This window comes from Herpailurus yagouaroundi, unplaced genomic scaffold (assembly GCF_014898765.1).
Source record: "Herpailurus yagouaroundi ecotype Mexico unplaced genomic scaffold, PumYag 28, whole genome shotgun sequence".
NCBI classification, from domain to species: domain Eukaryota; kingdom Metazoa; phylum Chordata; class Mammalia; order Carnivora; family Felidae; genus Herpailurus; species Herpailurus yagouaroundi.
Genome location: NW_024412376.1, coordinates 12,211,302 through 12,232,193, shown reverse-complemented (window position 1 = coordinate 12,232,193; position 20,892 = coordinate 12,211,302). Strand labels below are relative to the sequence as shown.

Here is a 20,892-nt window from a genome sequence, read left to right as displayed (position 1 = left end):
GTACACGTCACACAGTTTAAAACACACTTATAAACCCCAAACAAATCCACACACCTCAAATTCACCTCGCAGTTTCCCAAACTCCAAACAGGAGACCCCACCTCCAGGATTCAAACCTTCCGCCCACAGTGGAGGAAACCAGGAGAAAAGAGTTGGGGAGCAGCCGACGCCTTTCAATTATCGCCCCCCACAAATTGCCCCACCCCACACCCTGCGTTCGGGTTACCCACTCGGAAGCCCCGTTTCCTCCCTCTTCTCAATCGGGCCGCTTAAGAGACCCATCCCCAGCCCACTCACTTTCTCCCCAAAACCCCTCAAAAAAACAAAAAAAGTGAAGAGAAAGAAGTGAGGAAAGAGACTTGAGGTAGTCCGGCTTCAAAACCGCTCGACTCACCTCAGAATCCTTGCTGAGTTCTCTCCGCCCGGCACAGCCCCCTCCCCAACGTCCCAGTACGAAAGGCTGAGGCAGGGAGGAGGGGAAAGCGGGAGGGGGAGGGGTGTCTTCCGCGTGGGGCGCCAGTCGGGAGGGGACTGGGGAGGGGTTGAGGCCGGCACAGGAAGAGGAGAAGGGGGAGGGGAGGCCCCTATCTCCCAGTCTCCCCCTGAAAACCTCCCTTGTCTCAATCACATCAGACTGACTGTCTTTGTCTGGCTGACAACCGCCATATTGATATCAACAGCCCCGCTCCCACCTGCTGCAGCCAGGCGGCCCTGGGAGTTGTAGTTCCTGCCTCCCTTGAGTAAAAGCTCGGAACTTGGCATCCAGAGGCCCCAGGGAACTACAGATCCCGGCAAGTCCCGCGCCCATCTGCCTTCCCACAGGGAGGAGGGGAAAGGGGCGGCCAGAGCCATGGGGACTACACATCCCAGAATACCATGGGTCCCAGGCCGGGCTAGGGGGCATGATATCATGCTGGGGTGCAGAGGGAGGATGAATTGGCGGCGGGGATGAATTTGAGCTGACCGAGGGAGGTGTTGGAGAGGAATGGGACGAAAAAGAAAGATGACCACAGTTCCCATGATGCACGGAGAGAGGACTACACTTCCCATCATGCCCCGGGAAGGGGGCGTAGAGAAAAAGGACTGCATGTCCCGCGATGCTCTCGGCGGGCTAGTGGCAGAGATTGAACCGGAAGACGCTTTCTGCGTTTGAGAAGTGGAGTGTCTGGTACTGAGCAACCAAAAGTCCAATATGAAACTGGTGAGTCTCCGCTCCTAGGTCAGAGGGCAAAGGTGATGCCATATCCTTTTGGACTTCGTCGTTTCCACTTTGGGAAGGGAAGTAGACAGTGGGGTGGACCAAGGAAAACTGCTGTGTTGAGGAGGTTTGAATCTTATTCCCCCCACTCTTCACCCCCAGCTACCCGGAGATCTTATCCATCAATTGGCGGGTCCCTTTGGTTAAAGACGTTCACTCTGTCGCATTTCTTCTACAAACTAAAGTTGGGCTTTACGAGCCAGGGTGGTTTTGTTTCTCAGCTGCCACGTGAGTGTTGTAATAGGTTAACTTCTTTCATGCTGCTTAACACTTGATTAGCGTTTTTCCCACCGTTCACGTGGCTTTGGTTAGATATGAGGAGAGTAGAAAATACTGAGCAGAGGGTAATCACTTATTAAATTTTGTGTTATAGACTTTTAACTGCCCTAGGAATTCAGAGAGGGACAAAGTCAGGGTGTGATCTTGGAAGATTTGAGTCTTCAATCCTGTAACAGTGGACTGAGAGGAAGTATTAAGGCATTCCAACCTAGGGACTGCATGAGCCAAGGTTAGAGGGAACATGCCGGTATATCTGGAGAAGTCTTTGTATCACAAAACCCAAATACTTGGCATACAGAAGAGCTTCCAAGACCTTTATTTTGGGCCATTTTACTCGTATTGTGTAATCTACCTAGTTTATTCTACCTGTATGGAATTAATAGCATAATTCGGTGTGAGATACTGTTTCTCAACCTTTTAAAATTCCTGTTCCTGCAGCCAAGTATTGTCAAGCTTTACTTTCTGTGATTTTTATACAAAAACAAAAGGTTTGTTTTCCTATTTGAACATACTTTCCAAAGCATGTGTGCCCGTATGCGCGCACCCACCCACACATACTATAGACATATACTCTGTGAAGTGTCAGTTGTTTTCTGAAAAGAAGTCACAGAAAGTATTAAAGTAGATTTAACTTCAAAACTGCTTCCGTTTCAAGCTGTTTATGTAGGGAGAAGGGTACAGATCAGTAAATCTTGACTGTTAATTTGTTCCTGGGTCAGCGTGTAAAACATGTAAGAATGCAGAATTGAAGGTCACTGCCTTGCCCTAAAGAAGTATGTAATTTAATGAAGAAGACAGAAAAGAGGCAAAATTATAATGCATTATGATCATGGTAAAAGAAGAGCGTGTTCAGGGTTTGGGGAATTGAAAGGATAATGGGGTGGGAGAGAGGAGGGAGATAGACAAGACTCAAACTGATAGGAAAAATGAGTAGACCTTCCATGAAGAGGGCTCTGGTTACAGGTGCAAAGAAATTGCACTTAAGTGGTTGGAACACAGACCATGTGTCCTCAATAAAGGATAAATCACATTTGGTGTGCTTACTGAGAAGGCATGCAAATGTGAAACAATATTTTCCATAAAAACTCATTTGAGTATCGGAGAGCCAAGTTTACATAAACTTTGGTTTGCTCATAATATCCTCCTGCTTAATTTATTTACAAATGTGAAAACATGGGAAAAAAGTAACTTATTTTTTCAGAGCCGGACTCGGGGCTCTAACTCGCGAACCGCTAGATCATGACCCGAACCGAAGTCAGATGTCCAACCCACTAAGCCACCCAGGAGCCCCTAAAAAAATTTTTTTTGTTAAGAACCAAAATGTGCCTCAAAGGAAGAGAAAGTGTTCTATCTATAGTCCCTCCCGCTTTACTTTCAATCCATGTGTTACATATTAAAACTCATTTGGTGGTTAGATGATCTTTAATGTGGAATTACTGTCAACATAGCAAAGTGGTTTCAAAACCATTGACACTCACTAAGACTTCTTTTGTGGGTCATGCCTCCCATAAAGTTGAAATAAATCATCTGATGGCCTAAAATTTTTAACTTTGTGCACTGCTTCAGGAATAATGTGGTAATAAGTCATGTTTTACATTTATATCATGAAACACAGAAATATATTTTATTGAGCACATTCATGTTTTTGAGATTATGACTTACAAAATACCCTCCCCATGCACAATCTGACCATATCTTGTTGATTCTCCGTCTGTTCTTGAACAAGTCTGTTTCTCTCCGGTCCCACTAATACTGCTTTTGTACTGGCTCTTTTCACTTGACACTTGGAATTCAACAATACCTTCTAACTGATCTCCCTGCATTCAATCTTTATTTTTCTTTTATCTTCTTCAAATGTTTATTTTTGAGAGAGAGAGACAGAGAGACCGAGAATCCCAAGCAGGCTCCACACTGTCAGCGCAGTGGCTGACACTCGAACCCACAAACTCTGAGATCATGACCTGAGCTGAAATCAAGAGTTGGACGCTTAACCAATTGAGCCACCCACGTGCCCAGTCCCTGCATTCAATCTTAACTCCATCCAGTCTGTTCTTTACTCTGCATCCCAGAAGTTATTTTAAATTGCAGAGTTCCATGGGGCGCCTGGGTGGCTCAGTCGGTTGGGTGTCCGACTTCAGCTCAGGTCATGATCTCGCAGTTCGTGAGTTCGAGCCCCGCGTCGGGCTCTGGGCTGATGGCTCGGAGCCTGGAGCCTGCTTCCGTTTCTGTGTCTCCCTCTCTCTCTGCCCCTCCCCCGTTCATGCTCTGTGTCTCTCTGTCTCAAAAATAAATAAACGTGAAAAAAAAAATTTTTTTTTAAATTGCAGAGTTCCATAAAACGCCTCAGTAGCTTCCTTTGCCCTTAGGATAAGGTCTTATAATTCTTAATTTGGCTTACTTGGTCCTGCAAAATATGACCCTGCCTACCTTTTCAGGCTTCTGTCTAGTCCTCATCTCCATTGCTGTCCGGTTTCAATTGTATTGTACATCTTCCAGGTCCTTCAGCTCACCATTGTCTCTGGGACTTTAAATGTGTTGCATCACCTACAACACTTTTTTGCTTGCCCACTTTCTTCATATAGGTCAGGTCTTGGTTGAGCACTTCTTCAAGGATTCCTTGAATTGGGCACCCCTGTTATATCCTTCCATGGCACATGTTCTTTTTGTGGCAGTTGTTGGTTTTACGTCTGTCCTCCCTCATATATTCCCATGGCCTGACACATAGTATGATGCCACTGAATAGTAGTTGAATAATTTCTGAAAGATTGTCAAGATCTGTGACTGTTGATAAGAAAAGATTAAGGAGTGTTTAAGCAGCAATTTGCTATGTGCTGGGCACTTGCTATTTGGTGTCCCACTTACTCCTTTGATCTAGGTGATAGTATTCCCATTTTACAGATAAAAAGTCTGAGCCTCAGGGAAGTGAAGTGGCTCAAAGTTACACAGATGAAAAAGTGGTAGAACCAAGATTCCTTCCTCAAGAGTCTGTTGTCTAATGAAAGCAGGGATTCCAGCACCTTTCACAATGCGTGGCATATGTTAGGTGATCTCTTGATAAAAGGAAGCCAGAGTGCGTTTTAAGCTTATTTATTTTGAGAGAGCATGCGAGCAAGTGATAGGAAGAGAGAATCCCTGCACTAACAGCACAGAGCCTGACGTGGGGCTCGATCTTAACAGCTGTGAGATCATGACCTGAGCCAAAATCAAGAGTCTGATGCTTAACGTACTGAGCCACCCAGGTGCCCCTGAAGGCTGTTTTTAAAATTAGCTTTAAGTGTGATTAAGTTAAGATCTTTGAAAAAGATTACGGGTAAAGAAATCAAAGTTGGGAAACTTCCTTGATAATATAAAGGGCTCCATATCAGATCATACCAATGAGGTTGCATGCTCAGGTTAGTTTTTATACTGCTCAGTTTAGCCTCTGTAATACCATTTATAGTTCTCTTAACTTTACACATCACTCTCGGTGGCTTTTCACACACCTGAGGGAAGACCATGGATATCATTATAAAGTAATCCTTGGCTATCTCCTCCCTAGAGAGATACTAACCCAAAAGGATCTTAATGATTGTCTACAATATCATGCAGTATTCAGGTGGCTTTATTTAACTGAAAAAATTTTATTGGCACCTTCAGTTAACCAGAATCATTTTTAAAGAACTGGAAAATTGGAAGTGTATCCTCTAAATCAGGATATTTTACAGCATGTTCTGTTATTAGTATTAACAGCATAATTAGCTATGCCCCGATGGCCAATTCAGCAAAGGATAGAAACTGGAATTCATCACGGGCCTTAACAAGAACCTTGTGGAACAAAAAAATACTGAATATGTTGACAAATTGAGTTTGGAACATCATATCCAGGATTTTAGTCATTCAAATAGATGAAGATTAAAGTGAATGAATAAAAGAAGCAGTGTGCAAGAATGCAGCATGTGTCATACTTTTTTTTTTTTTTTTAACGTTTATTTATTTTGGAGACAGAGACAGAGCATGAACGGGGGAGGGTCAGAAAGAGGGAGACACAGAATCTGAAACAGGCTCCAGGCTCTGAGCTGTCAGCACAGAGCCCGATGCAGGGCTCGAACTCACAGACCGTGAGATCATGACCCGAGCCGAAGTCGGCCGCTTAACCGACTGAGCCACCCAGGCGCCCCTGTCATACTTTCTATAGATAGTTCCAGACATGGAGAGAATCTTCTAGTTTATTAAGTCAACAAAGATTTATTATGGAACCACAGTATACTGGCGTTCAAAGTTTTAATACTTTCCATTTTAATTTTTACGTGTGACCCCAAAGATTGATGACAGGGAATTATTGGGATTTTGCTGAGGCACAAATTTGAATGTGACTTTAAGATTAGTGATAATCCTTAGTGAATGAATGAGCCTGATTACCTCAGAGTCCGTGGCTTTCTGTAGTTATTGTTGCTGTCTTGTTAAAGTTCTGAAAGGAAGGTTACTTATTTTTTTAAATTTTTTAATGTTTATTTTTGAGACAGAGACAGAGCATGAACGGGGGAGGGGCAGAGAGAGAGGGAGACACAGAATCTGAAGTAGGCTTCAGGCTCTGAGCTATCAGCACAGAGCCCAACGCGGGGCTCGAACTCACAGACCATGAGAACATGACCTGAGCTGAAGTCAGAAGCTCAACCAACTGAGCCACCCAGGCGCCCCTGAAAGGAAGGTTACTTAAATGCTTGTTATGCTATACTTTTTTAATTTGATGGAGGAAATTGTATGTTATAGTTGTATTTACAAATTAAAAAATTCAAGAAGGCCAGGAGATGTTCTTCAGTGATCTATTCTCCTTTATACAAAGTACTATTTCATTTGGGGGAAGGCTCAAACTTTTCACTCACCATTTCTCCTAGGAAAACAGATGGAGCAGAGAAATGGATTCATGGACTGTTCCCTGTGGAGGACAGATAAAATACCAACTGGAATTGTAGATGATCTACAAGATCATTACTTGAAAGGGGCAAATTCTACCACAAAGTCAATGTAACAAATTATTAGGATGGGTGTGGTTAATCCTTATTTGGATCTGAGAGTGATATTTTATTTCTCCAGTTTACAGAATTGCAGAATCCTTTAGGCTTCTTAGAACTTGAGTGAAGAATAGAAAATCTCTTGCTATAAATTACCAACATTCACAACTTTACCAGTGTTTATTAATTCACCTATTTCAGACTGATTGTTAAAATGTCAACCTGATTTCACTCTTTTCTGTTTCTTTTTGCTGGTTGATTAGAGTGCCCTCGTGTGTCTTTTTGATGTAATATCATTCTGAGCTTCAGAAAGGTCATGTTTTATCACCACCTTGGTATTTGGTATGATAGGTGTTTTTCCTTTCTTTCCTCAAACTGAAAAGCAATGTGTAATATAAGGCCAAGTCACATACTTTGTTCAGCAGTGCTGTGAGATAAAAACATATTTTACTTTGGGACATTTCAAAGTCATAATTATTACTGTGAATAAATCTTTTATACTTAATGCAAAAAAAAAGTGTACCAATCATAGATTTTTTTCAGCAATGATAGTTGAAAATAATGGTTGAATTGAAATAGTTATATTGGCTCTCAATGTAAGCATGACATCATTAGTGTTGCATATAACTGCAGTCTTACATCTGTTTTGTGACTGGTTTGCTTTGAGCACTCAAATCCTGCTACCATTGTCTCTGATGATCAGTAGAGTGTACTTGGCAGACAAAGGCCAGGAGTGTAGCATGGCCTGAAAATCAGTAAAATACAGTATTCCAAATGGAAAATTTGCTCCTGGCGTGCTAAATACCAACTGAGGTCCAGGCACAAACTACCCCTCAGATCTCCATTATGATTCATTTATTCATTCAACAAATATTCCTGAACACCTTCCTCCTCTGTGCTAGGCATTGCTCAAGGTACTGGGTATATTGCAGTGAACAAAACAGATTTACTCCCTGCCTTTATGAAAAGTAATGTCTAGTGGGCTTACTGGTGCAATTCAAACAATATTACGGTGAACTTCCTGATGTGGAGATGTCATTGGGCACTGGCTCAAGCATTTTTTTAATGTAATGGCCAAACAATGCATTTAATTGTACCCAAGAACATTCCTTCTTAAAATTTTAACAATTATGGCCAACTTGCCTGCTAGTTTACCATTGTACCAGTAGCGTATGAGAATGCATTTCCTCCCCCTTGCCAACAATGCCATCTGTTTCTTTACTCTTACTATGTGTCTTCCTAATGCAACTTCCTTTCATCAATCCACACACCCTCTTGTCTCTTAGACTTCAGCCATATTTAGTAAAACGTCCTTACAGTAGTGATGTATGGATGTGGGAAAATGTACCGGAAAGGGGAACACGTTTCTTCAGATAAAACAGTGGTGTCATAAGAGTCTTTAAAAGGAAATTTTTAAAGAATTTTTGGTGTTGCTTTGAAAATGCTGATGTGCATGGGTGTAGTAATTAAGATGGCAGTATTTTGGGATCAAATGGGCTGGAAAGGCAACCAGACCAGGTGTGTGTAAATGACAGATGAGATCCCCCATCATCCCCAGAAAAGGAATAACCTGTGAGATGAAGCTAGAACTTGATGTATCAGGAAGGGCTAAGAAAAAGGGCCAGAATTTTCCGAGATTAAGAAAAAAGGCAACGCTGCAAACCAAAAGGATGAAGGGGAATAAGAAACACTGTAAGAAGAAAAGAGTCAGTTTGAAAACCCCAAGACACTCAGTGATCAAGTCTAAGAACTATGTGGTGGGAACTTTACTGTGAGAAAAACAGGAAGTTTCAATTGTCCCTGATTGACCATATATCTGAAGGAAATGCCTGTAAGGTCTAAAACATTTAAATTTATTGAATGCACAACTGAATGAACTTTAGCTCTCTCAAGGATATATAATCAGATAGATGATATTCAAGAAACTGCTTTTTTTAATAGAAGTTGCAAAACGAACACCCTTTTTGCCCTTAAGGTATAGTTTATTTTTCATCATTCATGTTTATGAAAGAGTGGGAGGAGGTGAATAATAAAAGGTCTTGCATAATCCATTCCTCAGATTTATGGCCCAAGCAGAGATTCTCTTTTCCGAAATACAATATTTTTGCATTTTTTTAAATTTCAGTGAAATAGAGGAAGGCATAATTAGATGTTCTAATTTAATAAGTCTTCCTTCCCATATGTTTTTCCAGCATGTGGAAATAGGAGTAAACAAGCAGTAGTGTTAATAATGTAGAGGAGGGGCACCTGGGTGGCTCAGTCAGTTAAGCAGCTGACTTCAGCTCTGGTCATGATCTCTCACTTTGTGGGTTTGAGCCCCGCATCAGGCTCTGTGCTGACAGCTCAGAGCCTGGAGCCTGCTTCAGATTCTGTGTCTCCCTCCTTCTCTGCCACTCCCCCACTTGCGCTCTGTCTCTCTTTCTTTCTCTCAAAAAATGAATAAACATTTACAAATTTTTTTAGTAATGTAGATATTATAACCCCCACCTTTTTTTTTTTTTTTACATTTTTAAAGCAACTTTATTGAGGTATAATTTACATACCACAGAATTCATGCATTTAAAGGGTACTATGTAGTAACTTTTAGTAAATTTACAGAAATATGCAGTAATCGCCACAATCCACTTTTAGAATATTTCTGTCACTCCAAAAAGATCCCTTGTGCCTATTAGCAGTCAATCCCCATTACTATCTCCAGGCTCAGACAATCACTCTACTTTGTCTTGTAGATTTGCCCTTTCTTGTCATTTCATATAAATTGACTCCTACAGTATGCAGTCTTTTGTGTCTGACTTCTTTCACTTAGCATAATGTTTTTGAGGTTCACCCATGTTGTAGCATATGTTGCTCAATAATATTCCACTATATGAGTATGCCACATTTTGTTTATCCATGAACCATTTGATAGACATTTGTATTGTTTTCACTTTGGGGCTATTATGTGTGGAGAGTTTTCATTTCTAATATCTCCATATTTTCATTTCTTTTTCTTGCATGATTGCACTGGCTAGAACCTCCAGTAAATATTGAATAGAAGCAGTGTGAGCAGACATCCCTGCCAATCTTTTCCCAGTTCCCCGTCTGAAGGGGAAGGGATTTAGTCTTTACTGGATTAGATATGAGCTTTGGTTTTTTTGTAGATCAGGTTGAGGGTGTTCCCTTCTATCCTTAGTTTGTGGAGCATTTTTATCATGAATGGGTCTTGGATTTTACCAAATGCTTTTTCTTTACATGTCAAGAGGATTGTATGGTTTTTGTCCTTTATTATGGTGTGTTACCTTGATTGAATGTTGAATATTAAGTCAGTCTTTCATTCTAGGTATAATTCCCATTTGGTCGTGATGTATAACCCTTTAAACATATTAATGGAATTGGTTTGCTAGTATTTTCTTGAGGATTTTTGCATGTATATTCACAAAAGATATTGTTCTGTAGTTTTCTTTCTTTTCTTTTGTTTTCTTTTCTTTTCTTTTTTGCTTTTAATAAATGTTTATTTTTGAGAGAGTGAGCAGGGAAGGGACAGAGGATCCGAAGCGGGCTCTGTGCTGACAGCAGTGAGCCCAGTGTGGGACTCAAACTCACAGTGAGATCATGACCTGAGCTGAAGTTAGGTGCTCAACTGACTGAGCCACCCAGGTGCCCCTGTTCGGTAGTTTTCTTATGAGATCTTTGGTTTTGGTATCAGAGTAATGTTGTTCTCATAGAGTGAGTTAGGAAATGTTCCCTTCTCTGTATTCTAGAAGAATGCTCAAAGAATTGATACCATTTATTTAAATGTTTTATAGAATTCATCAATGAAGTCATTTGGGCTTTTCTTTATGGACAGATTTTTAATTGACTGATTCACTTTCTTTACTTGCTATATAGGTCTCCAGATTTTCTCTTTGTGTGTTACGGTTTTTAGAAATTGTAGTCAAATATACACAACATAAGATTAACTGTTTTAACCATTTTTAAGCGTACAGTTCAGCTGCATTAAGTACATTCACATTGTTGTGTGGCCATCACCGTTGATCTCCAGACATCACTTAGCATAATATCTTCAAGGTTTGTCCATGTTGTGGCATGTGTCAGAATTTTCTTCCTTTTCAAGGCTGAATAATACTCCATCAACCGTGTATAACACATTTTGTTTATCCATTTATCTGTGTACGCTTAGGTCATTTGTACCTTTTGGCTATTGCAAATAAAACTGTTTTGAACATGGATGTACACATACCTCTTCAGATCTCTGTTTGAATTCTTTGGGATATATTCCCAGAAATAAAATTGCTAGATCACACGGTAATTCTCAGTTTAACGTTTTGAGGAATGAACACACTTGTTTTTCACAGCATATGCACCTGCACCATTTTACATTCTGAGCAGCAAGACACAGGTGTTCTAATTTCTCCACATCTTCACCACTTGCCAACACTTGTCATTTTCAGTTGTTTTTTTTTTTTTTTTAATTTTTTTTCAACATTTATTTATTTTTGGGACAGAGAGAGACAGAGCATGAATGGGGGAGGGGCAGAAAGAGAGGGAGACACAGAATCGGAAACAGGCTCCAGGCTCTGAGCCATCAGCCCAGAGCCTGACGCGGGGCTCGAACTCACGGACTGCGAGATCGTGACCTGGCTGAAGTCGGACGCTTAACCAACTGCGCCACCCAGGCGCCCCTCAGTTGTTTTGATAATACCCATCCTATTGGGTGTGAACTAGTTTCTCTCTGTGACTTTGATTTACATTTCCGTAATGTTTGGTGATGTTGAGTATCTTTTTGTATTTTTTTAGATAGGTAATACATGTACATTGGTTAACTTTTAAAAAGGGTAAACTGTACAACAAGTTTAAGGGACAAAAAAAAATGAAGAGATCTCCTATCTGTGTCTTCCTCCCCACGAGCAGTCTCAGTGATCAGTTTCTTGTGTACCCTTCAGAGATATTCTGTGGACTTACATATATAAAATTTCCATCCTTTTTAAAAATTTTTTTTACATACACTGTGAGATCCCACCCACACTGGTTTTGTGAATTCCTTTTTCTTTTTTAAGTTAGAAATGCATCTTACCTATCATTTCATATCAATATCTACCACGGCTTCATTTTATAAAACACTATATAATCATACCTAATGAGTCAGAGTCTGCATTCGATAAGATCTTGGGTCATCTGTTTTCACAATACTTTCATGCTAGGCAATAAAATATTTTCAGTGCTCCTTTCAGATACTTTAAAAATATTTCTAACAGACATTTTGTATTTTCATTGTCTACAGGCTGAGTTTAGAATTATGGATGTTGGCCTGGAAGATACAGTTCTACTCCCTGCACCTACATCCCTCACAATGATTTTGAAATCATTCATTGTTTAGGGCATGGTTTTGTTGCTAATATAAGACATAACATGAAATTAGTGTCAACATATCTCAAAAATGTATCATACTATTGCTAGAAAAAAAATCAGTTGGTAGTCTTTTATTGTTTAGATATACCATAATTTATCTGGCCAAACCTTCAGTGATGAGCATTTCATTGTTTCCAATCTTTTGCAATTAGAAATCATGTTGCAGGATGATCTCCTTTGTGAGCATCTCTAGATGTATGTAGGATACATTTCCGGGTGAAATGGGTGTTTCAAATGGTATGTGCATTTTTTATTTCATTTTATTGCCAAAATGCCCCCATAGAGACCTATCAGATTACACTCTCCAGCAGCATAGCCCGGTGTACCACTGCAATGTAACCATCACACTGTCTTATATTTTTCTCACTGAAAAGTGAAAAAATAGTGTGTCATTAGACTTTAAAAAATTTTTTCCTCCTAGGTGTAAGATGTAGAACATACTTCTATGTGTTTACAAAAGCATCTATGTTTCTATTTCCTTCTCAACTCTTTTATCCCACTTGATCTATTAATTTTACAGTACTTAAACTATTTCATCTTTTGTAGTTTTAGAGTGTATTTTAATATCTTATAGTACTTGTTCCCACTCATTGCTCTTCACTTTAGAATTTTCCAGACTGCTGTCAAACATTTATTTTTTGTATAAAATTTAGAATTTTAGATGTCATATAAAATTTAAAATTATTAGTTCCCACTAAAATATTTCTATTTTTATTGGAATCGGGTTAAATTTATAAAATGTAAGGAGAGAAGTGACTTATTTCTTTCAACATATAATTGAGTCTAAGAACAAATGTGCTTTCCTTTAAATCTTAAACATCTTTTTTTGTTGTTACTGTAATTGGAATCTTTTCCTACATAGTTTACATATAAGATGGGTATTTCTTTCTTGTATTCTCTCTACAGCCCCTTGTTGAATTGTTTTAATTTTTAGTAGTTTTTCCAACTAATTCTTATGGGTCTTCCAGGTGTATAACTTTGCAGAGAATCTTTTTTTTTTTTTTAATGTTTATTTATTTTTGAGACAGAGACAGAGCATGAATGGGGAGGGTCAGAGAGAGAGGGAGACACAGAATCCAAAGCAGGCTCCAGGCTCTGAGCTGTCAGCACAGAGCCCGACACGGGACTCGTGAAATCATGACCTGAGCCGAAGTCGGATGCTTAACCGACTGAGCTGCCCAGGCGCCCCATAGCAGAGAATCTTTTTAAACTCATTGTTTTCCTGTGGTGTAATGACATTGGCTTATACTTGCAGGATAGTTTGGAACAGGAGTGGTAGTGGTAGGCCTCTCTGTTCTATTTCTGACACGAATGGATATGCTGCTTTAATTCGACATGTCACTATTAGATCAACTTTTGGCTTGAAATTTTTGTATATTTTAATTTACATGCTGTAACTAGCTACTTTCTTGCTCTAGAATTTTCTAGCCACTAAGAAAGTGAGATTCTTTCACATAGACCAACAATAAGTTATTTTTTAAGGGGAAGATCTATTTGTGTTGTAGGGTATTGTTTGTTCTAGTCAGCTAATTATATCTTGCAAGCCATTTCCAGACTTTTGAGAAAACAATGGTTTTTAGAACTTAAAGTCTTGGGTGGTGTATAGCAGATTCACAGAAGTAAAAGACTTCTGTGACCTTAAGAGAAAATTGCAGGGTTTCCTTAGAAAACAGAACAGCCAGAAATAGTTTTTCTCTCTGTACTTAAGAGACAGGCCTGATAAAGGCAAGAAATGTAAACAAATCGGTCTGTTAAAATAAACATAATTACCCCACCAACAACAGCAAAAAAAAAAAAATCTCTGTAGAAACAAAAGGTTCAGAGCCCTAGGCAGGGGCTTATTTATTTTAAGCTGTGTTTGATTCAAGCTCTGTAGATCCAGTAGGAAGAAACTGTTGATGAATGGCTATGTGATAGTTAAAATTAACAGAAAAGAGAAGAAGTAACAAAAATCCTTTGTTTGGCTGTACAATCCAACAAATGCTACTAAATGCCTATCACATACAAAACCTCTTTGATATCATGGGACATACTAAAGATGAGTAAGAGATAGATCCTACTATCAATAACTCACTCTTTAACAAACCATGGATACAGTATATTATGTATATGTATACTGTGTACGTATGTGAGAGTGTATGTAGTTTTAGTAACAGACTTTGATAAAAGGCAGTAGTAGGGTTTGTAAGTTTAGGATTATGAAGGATGTATTGCAACCAGAAAATCAAAGTTGTCTAGAAAAGTAAAATCTGAGTTGGCCTTGGAAGGTATGCTGGCTGGCAAATATGTCAGAAGAGTTTTGTGTCACTGCCATTGGAGTCAGGGGTGAACTTTCTGAGAAACAAAAGTTAGAAAGGTAGATTGAAGCCACAGTGGTGGCTTTGAATACGAGACTTAGTGGTTTGAAATATATATATATATTTCAATGAAGTTTTGGAGCTTTAAAGTAAGAATGTTTAAACACCTAGAGTTTTTAATTTATCCCTTTGGAAATCTAGGTCAAAGGAATTGGAAGAACTATATTTTACACACTTAAGAAAAACTTCGGAATGTGAAATCAGAAAAGTATGGTTCATTGCAGTTACAGAAAATATTTTGAAAAGTGAAATATAATCAAGAAGCATTAGGAAAGATAGCAAATGCATCAAAGTAAGCACAAAGTCAGAATTACCCTACTTAGGACAAGATTTTTCTAAGTACTTTACGAGGACCTCATAAGCAATAACAGAATTCATAAATACATCAGAAGGTGAAAGGAATTTGGAGAATCAGTGGGACAAATTGATGGGCACCATAGAAGAACAATACCCAGATAGGAAAAAAAGGAGAGAACAGAAACAGTGAATTCCTTGACATTCACCTCTATTGAGAAAAAGCTGGGCAAGGGTCCCATTCCTACAGAATTGATAAGTGCATAGAATATTCTTGGTTACATCGACAGCTTGAATATAGATAAATCACTAGAAAGTGTGATGCTGTCCTTGGATTTTTTTAAATATAATTTTCGTACATTTAAACTAGCATAAATTTCAAGTGTGCTTATAGTTTGATGAATTTTTATCTAGTTATGCATTCATGTGTGTTCTCATTTATGTCTGGCTTCTTTAACTCAACACATTGTTGACCTGAAAGTTTTGGAGGATGAAATTGTTGACTTGTTGGCTAACCTATGCCCCCCCCCCCCCATGATAAAGAGCAATTTGTAGAGGACTGGCAAGCTGCCTGTGAGATTACCATCTCTCTTTGTAGGGTTCTTGAAGGAACCCTGAGAAATTCAGCCTGGTAGAACCTATTTCTGGGCTTGGCAAGCCACTGCAATTCAGTGGGAGACTGTCGGGCAAACACAACATGGTTTCTTTTAAAAAGAAATCAATCTGAATTTGATCAGAGTTCTGCAGAGGGACTAAATAAAACTTGGTTTTTAATTCACTCGAATTTTTAGAATGCTTTTCTGAAAATAAAAATAACTATTGTAGAATCAATACATAATTTTTTTTTCATAATATGATTGAAAGATATAAAGGAGGAAACAAAAATCACCTGTAATCTCACTGCTTAGAGTAATCACCGTTTAACATTTTGCCAGGTAATCTGTGGTGGATGTGTGCACTGATATCCTATATCAGTAACTCTAAAGTTATAAATCTCTTAGGATTAGATTCCACTCTGAATGATAGGAAGCCTGAAATAATCATGGCTTAAATAGGGTTGATGTTTGTTTCTCTCTTACATAATGAAGTCTGAGGGTAAATAGTCCAGAGCTGATATAACAGGTCCATCATCCTTAGACACCTTATTGCCACCATCTTCAATATGTGGCTTACTCTTTGTGATCCAGTGTGACTTTTTCATCTAAGGCCATCAAGTCCTTATTTCGAGGAAGGAGGAAGAGGCAAAGAAAGACAGGCGCCTTCCCTTTGTTAGTTTCTCAGATTTGCATATACCACTTTGATCTATCTTTTTGACCAGAATTTACATTGCTAATCTAGTTGCAAGAGAGACTAGCTAGGAAATAGCCTTTATTCCAGGTGGCCATAATTCCAGCTGAGATTTGGGTTTCTCCTTTAAAAGGACAGAAGGAGATACAGATAATGGGACAATAGTGTCACAAGCATTTCCATTTTAAATATGTATATCGCTCATTTGGAGCATTTTATAGTATTGCATTATGTGGATTTATTCTGCTGTTGAATATTTTGGTTTCCATCCCCTATTATCCTGCACAATGTTGAAGAGAACATATTTTTATTTACCTTTTTTTTTTTTTTTTTGCACCCACCTGGTTTTTGTCTTACTGTAAGTAAATTCCTCAAGTAAAATTGCAAGGTCAAGGACTACACATGCACATTTTAAATTTTGATTCAATTCTGCTTTTCAGAAGTCCTTTCATTTTCACCTACCAGGAATAATTGAGTTTCCATTTTCCCCACGTCCTCATGATTAGTTTCTTTATGGAGTGTTTGGACAAACCATTTCCTCTCTGTAGTTTTAATCTACACTTCATTACTTGTAGGTTGATCAGCTTTGCATTTGTTTTTGGTGTTTTGTGATTTCAGTATTTTGTTGGCCTTCGTTTGCAAATTGCCTGTTTCTGATTTTGGCTCATTTTTCTCTTGGAATCTTTGTCTTTTTCTCAGTTATTAGAGTTCTTTATATATTAAGGATGTCAATTCCTGGTTTTATAGTTTTTGCCAGTATATCTTTTTTTTTTTTTTTGCCTTGTTTTGTTTCTCACATAAATAAACACATCTATTGTTATTTTCTTCAGGATCATGGCTTTAGGATGACACTTAAAAGTCCTTTTCCACCCCAAGATTATATCAAATATTTCCCTAAAGTTTTAGAATTTCTCTCTAGTATTCCATACAAAGATTTTTAAAGAAATACGTTATCAACTACAACAAACTGAAAATCAAAATCAAACTGCTTTCCCCAGTAAGTGTGGGTCTCTCTGTTGCCATTTTTGCAGGCTCAGTATTAATTAGTAAAAGAAACTGCCTCTTCTATTCTCTCCCAAGGACCCAGATGGTACAGGCAAATGAAAACTTTTTTTTTTAATGTTTATTTCTTTTGAGAGAGAGAGAGAAGGAGCAGGGGAGGGGCAGAGAGAGGGGGAGACAGAGAATCTCAAGCAGGCTCTGCACTGCCAGCACAGAGCCTGACACAGGGCTCAAATTCATGAACTAGGAGATCAGGACCTAAGCCGAAATCAAAAGAGGCTTAACTGACTGAGCTACCCAGGTGTCCCAAAAACCCTTTCCTTTACTCTGATCCCTGACATGTTAACTGGTGTGATTAGTAGGAAATTTTTTGGTTGAAAAGCCTTTTCTAGACCCCAAAACATTGCTGATTGCCTGATTTTTGTCCAGACATAAATGCATGTGAGGGACCCAGCATAAAGTGTTCAATAAATGGTAGCTGTTTTTATAAACTTCTTCACTTAATCAAAAGCAGTTTTTAAATCCATTTCTTTGAAAATCTAAAGGACTAAAAGGGGCTTGTCCCCTAATTATATCTGACACCTTCCCACTAAACAGCACAGTTTTGTCAGCATTGAAAGTCTGTTCAGTTAGGTAACACCTCTTGCCAGTTACCTACCCACATGCCACAGGGAACTCCCTAGTGACCATGGTATCTGTGCCCTCTCCTTCACAGTTGACTTTGATGTCCACATTTGTCTGGACACTGAAGTTTGAACCAATGCATTATCTGTGGTTTGGGTTGGGGGGAGTGCACAACGTTTTTATTTTTTTTTTTTTTAATGTAATTTATTTATTTTTTTCAACGTTTATTTATTTTTGGGACAGAGAGAGACAGAGCATGAACGGGGGAGGGGCAGAGAGAGAGGGAGACACAGAATCGGAAACAGGCTCCAGGCTCTGAGCCATCAGCCCAGAGCCCGACGCGGGGCTCGAACTCACAGACCGCGAGATCGTGACCTGGCTGAAGTCGGACGCTCAACCGACTGCGCCACCCAGGCGCCCCTAATGTAATTTATTGTCAAATTGGCTAACATACAGTGTATACAGTGTGCTTTTGGTTTTGGGGATAGATTCCCATGGTTCATCGCTTACATACAACACTCAGTTCTCATCCCAACATAACATGACTAGAATAAACTAGCTTACTCTTGAATTAATGTTAAACGAATAATGATTCTCCTTGTTGATGCTGATCTTCTTAGCCACTTACTGGTGTACCATTTTATTAACCTTTTTCCTTTTTTCTCACCCATTGTCATTGCTGTGGATTTTTAGCAACTCATATAAATTCTATTGTCCTTAACTTGCCTCTGCTTCTAAATTATTCATCCCATAAATAATACTTGTAGTTTCCATATCTCTCTCTCCCTTTTTAATGGTATCTTTACTTTTATCCATCATATTCATATGTTGCTTTTTACTAGCACTTTTATCACCCTTGCTACTTTTGTTCTTATAGGACATACTGGGTTAATAATGTTCATTAAACACCTGAGAACCAATCTCAAATAAAACAAACATTATGGAACAGAAGCATCATGTAGGCCTGTCGTGTATGATCTTTAATGGAGTTTCTTTTTGGTGGTGGTGGACCACAGCTTTTGCTTTGAAGTGTAGATATATCCATAGTGTGAAAGATTAGGTTAGAGTAGTACTTATTTTTTAAATTTATTATCATTAACTATTTCTAACTTATCTTTATATCCCATATTCCTTATTTCCTTTCCTCTAAATGCTGTTACCTGTTTGCTGTCAACCTTTTAAAATGTTGTCTCTGATAGAAACTTCTGTGGTAATTGCTCTGTATTCCCAAAGAGAAAAAAAAAATGTCTTGGTTCTTCCCCCTATCCCCCCAAAAATCTGGTTGAAATCTGGTTTTAAAAAGAATTCAAGGGGCACCTGGGTGGCCAACTTCGGCTCTGGTCATGATGTCACAGTTTATGGGTTTGAGCCCTGTGTCAGGCTCTGCTGACAGCTCAGAGCCTGGAGCCTGTCTCCGGTTCTGTGTCTCCCTCTCTCTCTGCCCCTCCCCCTCCCCCTCCCCCACTCGCGCTCTCTCGCTCTCGCTCTCAAAAATAAACACCAAAAATAAAAATTTAAAAAGAACTCAAGAGTGTACAAGAAGCAGCTAAAGTAGAAAGTGAAAGTTGCAGTATTGTCAACCACCCTCTCCCCTGCAGTAACCACTTTTACCAGTTTGGTATATGCGCTCAGTCTTTTTTAATTACATCTATATATTTACATAAATGAGGTCATGTGCGTAGCTCTGTGAATTTCTTTACCATCAACTCTAATTATTTTGTAACATTTTAAAGTTCTGGTACCAGACAGCCAATGATGTTTGTTCCCAAGCCAACTCCTGCCTATTTTCCCTCTCTTTAATATTGACTGCCAATATTCCCACCCTTCCTGAACTTAAGTTGGGCTGTTTTCTTTCTGTGACCACTCTCCGCTGCTTTATGCATTTATTGAAGAGTCAAGTCAGAGAAGAGGATAAGCATGAAGGAGCAGCCATAAGTGTCAATTCCCCAGCTGTGTGTGTTATCTAGCCACTCTCCAACCAGAAAGTGGCTTCACTGTGTTCACCATGCATGCTGCAGATTCTCTGCTCAAATGGAAAATTATCCCTCTATCCAGCTGTGTAGTCAGCTTGACAGTGAGTATGATTGGCACATTTAACAGCTCTCCTGCAAGATAGAATCAAGATGGAATGCAAAAGAAAGTGCAACATTACCAAATAAAATTGAGATGTATTTATAGAAATCTCTGAGTGTTGGAGAGCCTTGCCGAAAATTCTTAGCAGGGGTAATAGTTCCAAATTAGGCAAATTTGGCTCAGCGGTAACCATTTTTAACTCAGGATGGTGTGGTACAAGGTGGAGATTCTCAATAGAGTGTGCTCTCTTTCCCTGCGGCACTAAGAATCTTATACATCTCTATTGGGGCACAGAGTATCTCCTGAGCTGTAACTATCCATGGCAACAAGTGTATGTACACTCAGGGGTGTTGGTTCAAAGAAAGTTCACAAGCCCTGTTAAGAGCTAGGTTCCTCATTTTTCAAAGAGGTATTTGGACTAGATGATCTTATAAATTGTGTATTATGTTTTCAGAAAGTCAATTGTAAACAACACAGTGGTATAAACACATCTTGATGACAGGTTATATAAAAGAGTGAGGGTTTGGTCCACCCAGGGAAATGATGGAATGATGAAAAGGAACATTTTTGTGTTAAGAGAGAGGTTAGAAATAATCTCATTAAGTCTCATTCATCAGGTAAAGAAATTTGAGGCCCAGAGAATTTAGGGATTTGGACTAATAACAAATTAGAGGCAAAGTTAAAAACTAATACTTTATGCCTAGAACTAATCACAGCCCAGCAATAAAATCTGACTGATTTTTTTTTTTTAAGCTAAAAATAAATTTCTACTTTGGAAAAGTTTGGTAGTTTCTTATAAAGTTAAACATTTAACCCAGAAATGTCACTATTAAGTATTTACCCAAGAGAAATGAAATTATATGCCCCTACAAAAACCTATAATGTAAATGTATTATAACTGCTTTATTAATACTTGGCAAAAACTGGAACAGCAACCCAAATGTCCATCAGCTTGTGAATGCATAAGCCAATTCTGGTACATCCATACATTGGAATACTTTTTAGCAATAAAAGGGAATGACCTGCTGAGAGCAACAAGAAGGATGAATCTCAAAAACATTATGCTTGTAGCATATGAAATTTCGAGTTGCTCAGCCTCCTTGCCAGCTCTGGTCAGTCTTTCACTTTGACCCTTGTAGTAAAAGTGTAGTGGTATCCTATTGTGGTTTTAATTTGTATTTCTCTAAGGACTAATATTGAGCATCTTTTCATTTGAAAAGATTTGAAGTTGTAAGGATTTTATTTTATTTATTTTATTTTATTTTATATTTTATTTTATTTTATATTTTATTTTATTTTATTTTATTTTATTTTATTTTATTTTATTTTATTTTATTTT

The 20,892-nt window shown here is 38.7% G+C and overlaps 2 protein-coding genes across 18 annotated transcripts in view; one reads left to right on the top strand and one right to left on the bottom strand.

Annotated features, from left to right (window-relative positions):
- Nucleotides 1-692, bottom strand: part of HMBOX1 (homeobox containing 1) — a 195,041-nt gene extending 194,349 nt beyond the window's left edge. For 6 of the 15 annotated variants that reach the window (XM_040468090.1, XM_040468172.1, XM_040468042.1 and 3 more), the window contains exon 1: nucleotides 395-692. The gene's annotated coding sequence lies outside the window, so the exon portion shown is untranslated. The remainder of the gene's footprint in view (nucleotides 1-394) is intronic. The other 9 variants (XM_040468619.1, XM_040468688.1, XM_040468769.1 and 6 more) reach the window with 2 other exon arrangements.
- A 283-nt stretch (nucleotides 693-975) lies between these two features.
- The window catches only part of INTS9 (integrator complex subunit 9), a 102,215-nt gene continuing 82,298 nt past the window's right edge, over nucleotides 976-20,892 (top strand). The window contains exon 1 of one of the 3 annotated variants that reach the window (XM_040467822.1): nucleotides 976-1,201. In XM_040467822.1, coding sequence (XP_040323756.1) covers nucleotides 1,193-1,201 — 9 coding nt within the window. In that variant the 5' untranslated portion in view covers nucleotides 976-1,192. The remainder of the gene's footprint in view (nucleotides 1,202-20,892) is intronic. The other 2 variants (XM_040467895.1, XM_040467734.1) reach the window with 2 other exon arrangements.